The sequence below is a fragment of the Mandrillus leucophaeus genome, unplaced genomic scaffold (genome assembly GCF_000951045.1).
Source record: "Mandrillus leucophaeus isolate KB7577 unplaced genomic scaffold, Mleu.le_1.0 Scaffold157, whole genome shotgun sequence".
Lineage (NCBI taxonomy): Eukaryota > Metazoa > Chordata > Mammalia > Primates > Cercopithecidae > Mandrillus > Mandrillus leucophaeus.
Window position 1 is genome coordinate 5258967 of NW_012101554.1, and position 7873 is coordinate 5266839.

Consider the following 7873-nt stretch of genomic DNA (forward strand, 5'->3'; position numbering starts at 1 on the left):
CTATTTAGTGGAGTAGTTCAGAGAATAGGTTTGGAGGGTCAAGTGATGTCTAAACCTTAGCTCTGCCATTTACTAGCTATGTGACCTTGGGCATGCTACTTAGTTTCTACAAAGCTCCAGCTTTTGTACCTGTAAAGTGGAGATGATCATAACATCTATATCCTAAGATGTTATGAGCATTAAAGTGGTAATATATGTAAAGCACGAGGCTCAGTGTCTGGAATGTAGTAATAGCTCAATAACCAAACGGAAGGGCTATAGCAGTGTTCAATACATGAACGACTAAATGGGGAAGAGGTAGGGAGCAGGCAGGCAAGCTGGGGACCCTTAAGATAAGCATGAGATAAAGGGGAAAGGCCCTCCTAGCTCCTCTGTGTCCTTTATTTTATTCCCCTGGTGTCCTGTGCCATTACCCCAGAGCCCGACAGGAAGAATCTCTCTTCCTCTTTGTAGTTCCGCCCCTTTGCTGTTTTAGGGTGTGGTTGTCTCTGTTCCAGTTACTCCACCCTTGCAATCCCATCTGCTTATAAGCTTCCAGAGGCTTCTCAAAATTCTGATCCACTGATGGCACTGTTTTCTCGCTCTCCAGCACTGTTTATTCTATTTCTTAGCTGGGCATCTTGAGGCATGCCTGTAATCCTAGCACTTTGGAAGGCCAAGGCAGGCAGATCACTTGAGGTCAGGTATTCAAGACCAGCCCAGGCAACATAGTGAGACCCCAATCTCCACCAAAAAGTAGAAAAAATTAGCTGAGCATGGTGGTGTGTGCCTGGAAGGCTGAGGCAGAAGGATCACTTGAGCCTGGGAGTTCGAGGCTGCAGTGAGCCATGATTGTGCCACTGTACCCCAGCCTGGGTAACAGAGCAAGACCCTGTCTCTTGCAGAAAGAAAAGATTTATTCTATTTCTTACTACTTCTATGTCATTTCCAGGAAATGTGGAAGAAGAAGAAATAGCAAATGTCTCTTCTCATTCTACCTTCTTGAACAAGAATTTCTGTGGGCATTCTGCATATTTAATTCCTTTTTCTTTCCTTATATAAGAAGAAAATCCAGTGACTGTTTGAAGTCTATTTCTGCTGGCATCTCTCTGAGCGTCCCTGGTAAGGGAATTTGATTTGCTGTTCTGTGAGTACATTCCTCCCAGCCACTAGGGGAAAACTGTATCGTACTCAATGAACTCATCATACTCATGAATAGGGCAGTGGTTGCGTCTGCAGGAATTCCTGGAGCTGAGCCAGAAGTGGAGCACATTGTCCACAAGCCCCTGCCAGCCCAGATTTATGGCTGCGGCTCCGTTAATAGCCTTTGCTTCAAGCTCCAGTGGTTTGTAAGCTCATCCCAGATCCAGAAGTGTATGTCAAATGTCTACTCTACAGAGCCCTGGAGGAATTAATCATGAATCAAGGAGGGAAGGACTGAGGAGAGCTGAGAGCCACTCACCATCCTCCAGCCTCCCAAGTGGCAGGAGGAGGCTGGGGGTTTGCTCATGTGTTAAATCCATGTGGTCATGTCTCCCCTGTCCCTGTTCTGTCTACAGTGATACCTTGAGTCATTCATCCGTCATCCATCATCCATCACAATGACGCTTGAGCTTCTTACTAGCCTTCGGCAGATCAAATGCTTGTTAATAAGTCTTAAGTGCTCTGCCAGGCACTGTCCTGGGCATTTTACAGAATGTTGTCATTTAATGACTATTATTTTAAGGGACCTCATGAGGTGGGGAAGTTGTTGTTCCATTTTAGAGATGAGGAAACAGATGTAGGAAGGTTCAGTGACTTGCCTGAGGTCATATAGCTATTATGTGACAGAGCAACCAGGATTCAAACCCAAGCAGTCTGGTTTCAGAGCCTATGATCTATTTTAGAATTAGCATTACCCTGGCTGGGCGCGGTGGGTCATGCCTGTAATCCCAGCAGTTTGGGAGGCTGAGGCCGGCAGATCACAAGGTCAGGAGATCAAGACCATACTGGCTAACACAGTGAAACCCCGTCTCTACTAAAAGTACAAAAAAAATTAGCCAGACGTGGTGGCGGGCGCCTGTAGTCCCAGCTACTCCGGAGGCTGAGGCAGGAGAATGGCGTGAACCCAGCAGGCGGAGGCTGCAGTGAGCTGAGATCCGGCCACTGCACTCCAGCCTGGGCGACAGAGCAAGACTCTGTCTCAAAAAAAAAAGAATTAGTATTACCCTTCTAGGCTGTCTCTTCCAGTCTTCCCCAATCACGATGCTCAGCAGGCATAAGAAGTCAGTCCCTGAACTATTATCCCTGAGAGGGTGGGCGCTCTGGCAGGACTGAACAGATCCCCACCCTCCAATGCTGATCTTGCTGCTTGTGCTGCCGAAGAGCCAGCCTGCCAGCAACAGAGACCAACGTGGAGCCCCCCAGAATGGAACCACTCCATGTCACTTGGTAGCAACTTAGGTACATTGGACTTTTCCAGTTTTGAAGGAGCAGCAATTCATCTTGACCGAATCTGCACCAATTCTGGGTACTGGTTTAACTCTCCTGCCCACAAGGTCTCGGTCGCCACTATCACCCGAGGGCTCACACAATGTCTGACCCACTGACAAAGGATCCCTCATAACATTGCTTGGGACCCAAGGAGCCCATATAGAGTGAAGGAGATGTAGAAGGGGATGTATGGCCTGGAATCCACTGGTCCTATCATATATTGTGCTATCCTGAAGCTGCTGGCCTGAGAGAAGCTGCTGGCCTAAGAGAGCAATGGGACAGCACTCTGAAGGTGACACTAAAGTATCAGCTTGGAGATGACGCCCTATGACCATGGGGCAATGTCCTCCAGGACACAATACCCACTTAAGTCCACTACCATTATGATGCTTCATTCCCAGGAGAAAGGATTCGTGGGTCTGGAAATTAAGGGGTTGAAGTAAGAGTAGGCTTCATTGTCATCAGTCCCAGTGACCCGGATCAGGAGATTTGTACTTCACATCCTGCAACTTCTGGGCTCTGTGGGTCTAGCGGTCCTGGCTCCCAGGGAGGGAAAGCTTCCACAGGAGACACAGCAAGAGTCCCAGTAGACCTTTTTTTTTTTTGAAATGGAGTTTTGCTCTGTCGCTGAGGCTGGATTGCAGTGGTACGCTCTCGGCTCACTGCAACCCCTGTCTCCTGGGTTCAAGGGATTCTCCTGCCTCAGCCTCCCAAGTAGCTGGGATTACAGACATGTGCCACCACACCCAGCTAATTTTTGTAGTTTTAGTAGAGATCGGGTTTCACTGTGTCGGCCAGGCTGATCTCGAACTCCTGTCTTCAGATGATCCACCCACCCTGGCCTCCCAAAGTGCTGGCATTACAGGCTTGAGCCACCATGCCTGCACCCATTAGACTTTAAGAAACAGCTGCTACCCAGTAACTTTGGGCTCCTTTGTGTCAAGAAATGAACAGGCAAGAAAAAGAGTCACCACCGTGTTGGAGAAATTGATCTTAGCCATCATGAAGACTTAATAAGCCCCATCTATCATAGGGTCACCCAGATGACATACCAGACATCTCTTGGTAATCTGCTGCTCAATTTTGGTGTTAAATGGACAAGCACAGCAAATATCGCCTAAAAGAGGCATGGCGACCAGGGACTCGAACCCCTTAGGCGTGAGGTCTCAGTCACCCACCCAGGTAAACCATCTAGATCAGCGGGGGTGCTCACTGAAGCTGAGAGGAATTTAGAATGGGGAGTGGAGGTGGCAGACATTTGGCCTTTTGACCAAGGCAACTTCTGCAAGGGACTCAACTATGAGCTCCACTGGCATCCACCGCAGCCGTGAGGCCAGCAGCAATCACAGGGACTGTAGATTAATTTATTGCAGAAAAGAGACTAACCAGAATCCTGAGGGAACTGTTCTGAGGCGGGGTGAACGGGTTACAATTATGGGCTGCATAACACATTTGAGTCAACAACAGACCACATATATGATGGTGGTCCCATAAGATTATAATACTGTGATAATTAATTTATTTTGCAATCTTTTATTGAAGAGCACTGCTCCGTGCAGAGCAGGGCTAACCCATAGGCAGTGCACCCAGAGTTGGCCTATTTTCATTATTCTTTAATAGCGAGGGGGGCTAGCCTTGTTGCCCAGGCTGATCTCAGACTCCTGGGCTCAAGGGATCCTCCTGCTTCAGCCTCCCAAAGTGCTGAGATTACAGGTGTGAGGTACCATGCCTGGCCTTTAAAAACAAAATTAATACTGTGTCTCTACTGTAGGTTTTCTACGTCTAGATATGTTCAGATACACAAATACCGTTGTGTTCAAATTGTCTGCAGTATTTAGCACAGTTACATGGTGGGTAGCCCTGGAGCAATAGGCTATACCATATAGCCTAGCTGTGTAGGAGGTTGTCCCATCTAGGTTTGTGTGAGGACAGGCTATGATGTTTGCACGGTGACAAAATCACCTATTGATGCATTTCTCTTAACACATCCCCATCCTTAAGTGATGCATGACTATATTTGAAGCAAGTGGGTCCACCGTGGACTGTGGAGGATGCTGTGATGTGCCACGAGGTCTGCCCTTCAGGACTGAGGCATTTATTCCCTCCAAAATGAGCAGCAGCCTTGCCTGCTGGGAGCTCAGAGCTGCGTCCCTTGCAGAAGTTGCCTTGGCCAAAAGTAGCTGCCTTGCCAATGGTCATGCTCCGTCCTTGAGGGCAGCCCGCCCACATCCGATGCCTGGTTGGTGTGAGGGTAAAAAGGCCTAGCCCCCCGCCCCAATCTGAAACACCTCTGAAGGGCCGCCTCAGCTTCCGAACCCCTGTAAGCTGAGCAGAGGCCTCTGTGGCAATGATATTGCAATTCAGCTTCTCCCTCTGCGGCTCCTAATTTTCTCACTTGCTTGCAAGTGTTAATCCTAGTAACCACCCGCACAGTCATCTCCATCTCAAAGTCTCTTCCCCAGGATCCCATCCTAGAACAGGGACCATGGCGCTCTTGCTCGATGCTGCATCCGGGCACCTAGCATTTATAGGTGCTCAAGAAACATTGGTGGAATAAATGAATACCCTGCAAGGGATTGCCCTAGTCCTCTTGCAAACTTTGCCTAAATTATTGCAATACGATTCCTTACCTCCCAGCTGCTCTACCTGCCACAGCCAGATTCATACTTCTAAAGTACCTCCACTGCTCAGGAACTCTCAGTGGCTCCTCACCACCAATAGAATCCCTTTGGCCTGGCATTTTAGGCCTTTAACAAGCTTGCCCTGGCCTACCTGTCCAATCTCAGCTTTTAATTCTTTTTTTTTTTGAATGTTTATTGAGACAAAGTCTCACTCTGTTGCCCAGGCTGGAGTTCAGTGTTACGATCTTGGCTCACTGCAATCTCTGCCTCCTGGGTTCAAGCAATTCTCCTGCTTTAGCCTCCCAAGTATCTGGGACTACAGGCGCCCACCACCAAGCCCGGCTAATTTTTGTATTTTTTAGTAGAGACGGTGTTTCACCATGTTGGTCAGGCTGGTCTCGAACTCCTGAGCTCAAGTGATCTATCTGTCTTGGCCTCCCAAAGTGCTGGGATTACAGGCATGAGCCACCGTGCCTGGCCAGCTTTCAATTCTTACAGATCTCATCCTTCCAAGCTGATCAACCAGACAATTAGCCTTCCTCAGCCTCAGCTGCAGCTTCCTCTTTTCATGTGGTTCTCTTCCTAGGAAACATCTTACATCTTCTCCAAGTCTCCTTCTGGGTCTTCCCAAATCCTTTGCCTTCTTAATAGCAAGGCAGTAAAATGCAATGGGTATAGAGCCCAGGCACTGGGGTTAGAAGGTCCAGTTCATATTCCAGCTCCGCCACTTCCTGGCTGTGTTGCCTGGAGTAAGTTACTTTACCTCTCTGTGCCTCAGTTTCTTTATCTGTAAAATGGGGTTAATAATAGAATTTACCCTCTAGGGAAAATGAGAGCTTAAAGGAGATCGTCTGGGTAAACCATTTAGAACAGCACCTGCCACATAGTTAACACGAAATATTGGCTATTATTTTTTAGGGTGGGGTCCAACATGCATTTTCTATATTGGGCCACAAAGTAAATAGTTCAGGCTCTGCAGGCCGTATATCTGCTGAAACTACTCAGTTCTGTTGCTGTGGCATGAAAATGACCATGGATAATACATAAATGGAGGGTGCGATGTGTTCCAATAAAACTTTATTAACAAAACCAGTCAACAGGTCGAATTCTGCCCACATGCCATAGTGTGCCAATTTCTGCTTCAGGGCCCATCACAAATAGGAAGTCCTCCTCAATCCCCCAGGAGACAGTGGCTTCTTCCTACAGCTCTGAATATTCTCAGTACCTTAAACTACAACACCAGCAAATTACTGCCCGGGTGACATGTGGTCAGCATCATCCCCTGCCTTGTGTTTAGGTTGGAAGAGCGTGGAAAGCAGCATTCATAGTGGCTAAAAGCATGGATGTTGTAGTTACCCACCATGTGATTCAAACAGATGATTTCACTCTCTGAGCCTCAGTTTCCCCAACTGTAAAACAGAGATTGAAATAATACAGTAACACACACCTCTTGGGCTGCTGCGATGCGTCCAAGTGGAACAGTCCATCCATGCTAGATGCATTATTATTTTGCTTGCAACCTTCCAGCCATTGTGTTGTTTTGCTGCTGTTGTTGATCCTAACAATACTGATAATGATGCTATTTTCTTGCTACACCATAGCTCCTTGATCCTGGAAGCCCTGGTATAGCTATCTCTGCACCCCTGCTCCCCCATCTCAGCCCCTACCTCCCGACCCAGGCCATGAACAGTATTTACTTACGACTGGGGAACTCCTCCAATCCCAAAGCCCACCAGGCCCCGGAGCACCAGGATCCAGCTATACACGGGTGCAAAAGCACTAAGGATGCCATAGTACAGCGTCCACAGCACGCTGATCTTCAGTCCCTGCGGAGAAGGAAGACACGGAATCACAAGGGCTTTTCAGCGCCTCCAGGTAGCGTTTGCACTGCACTGAGAGCTGCCGATAATGAGGTCACACTAAAGGAAGCCTACACAACCAAAGGGATACTGGAGTCTTCTGTATGGGGAGTGCCAACCCATAGGGGGTGGGTAAGAAAATTGTGAGACATTCTTGGTTGTCCCAATGATTGGCATTGAATGCCAGTCTGGGCCAGATATGTCAGATATTCCACAATACAGGAGACAAAATAGACTTGTCCTGCATCTCATGCCATCTCAAATGTTCTGCCCGCCCATCATGCAGCTGAAACTCTGTTTCTGATGATCTACACCTAGACCTTTTGCTCTATTTCACACATTCAAGACTTCTTTTTTTCGCATAGTTTGAATACACACTTAATTTTTCAGGAACGCCACTTTCAGATAAGTCAAAAGAAAATTTACTTTGTTTTACCCGGAACTTTACAAAATTATTCTTTTCAGAAAACCATGCTGTCAGTGACAACGCCGTGTGCAGCATTTGAGTCACTGATGGGAAACTTCAGTGTCAGCTTTCATTCACAGGGTTTGTCTATGAATGGACTGATTTAAACCTTATTTTAAAAGGTCAAATGTAAAGAAAAAGCATCAATAATATTCAGTGAAATCCAAACGTATTTAAATCAGGGGCAGATATTGACTGACCCCTTGTCATCTAGACAGAGTTGTAAGTAAACATTTGCATATTAAAAATAAATTTTATTTTATTAATGATGTTTTAAATTTATCCCTCCTGGTTAACACTTTAGAACTGATTTCTTTCTTTTTCTCATTGACAAGTTTATCTTGGCATCATTATTCTAACATCTATTGTACCAGGATAAAACTATATCAAAGTATAACTGTACTGAGTGATATTTTTACTATGAAGAATAAAACATAATATAAAGGCGGTTTCCTGTGTTGGCAAACTCATTTTGA

At 46.7% G+C, this 7873-nt stretch overlaps 1 protein-coding gene across 1 annotated transcript in view; it reads right to left on the reverse strand.

Moving 5' to 3' along the window:
* SVOP (SV2 related protein homolog (rat)) overlaps positions 1-7873 on the reverse strand; it is a 126995-nt gene that overhangs the window by 55829 nt on the left and 63293 nt on the right. The window contains exon 6 of the mRNA XM_011975584.1: positions 6774-6898. Coding sequence (XP_011830974.1) covers positions 6774-6898 — 125 coding nt within the window. The remainder of the gene's footprint in view (positions 1-6773; positions 6899-7873) is intronic.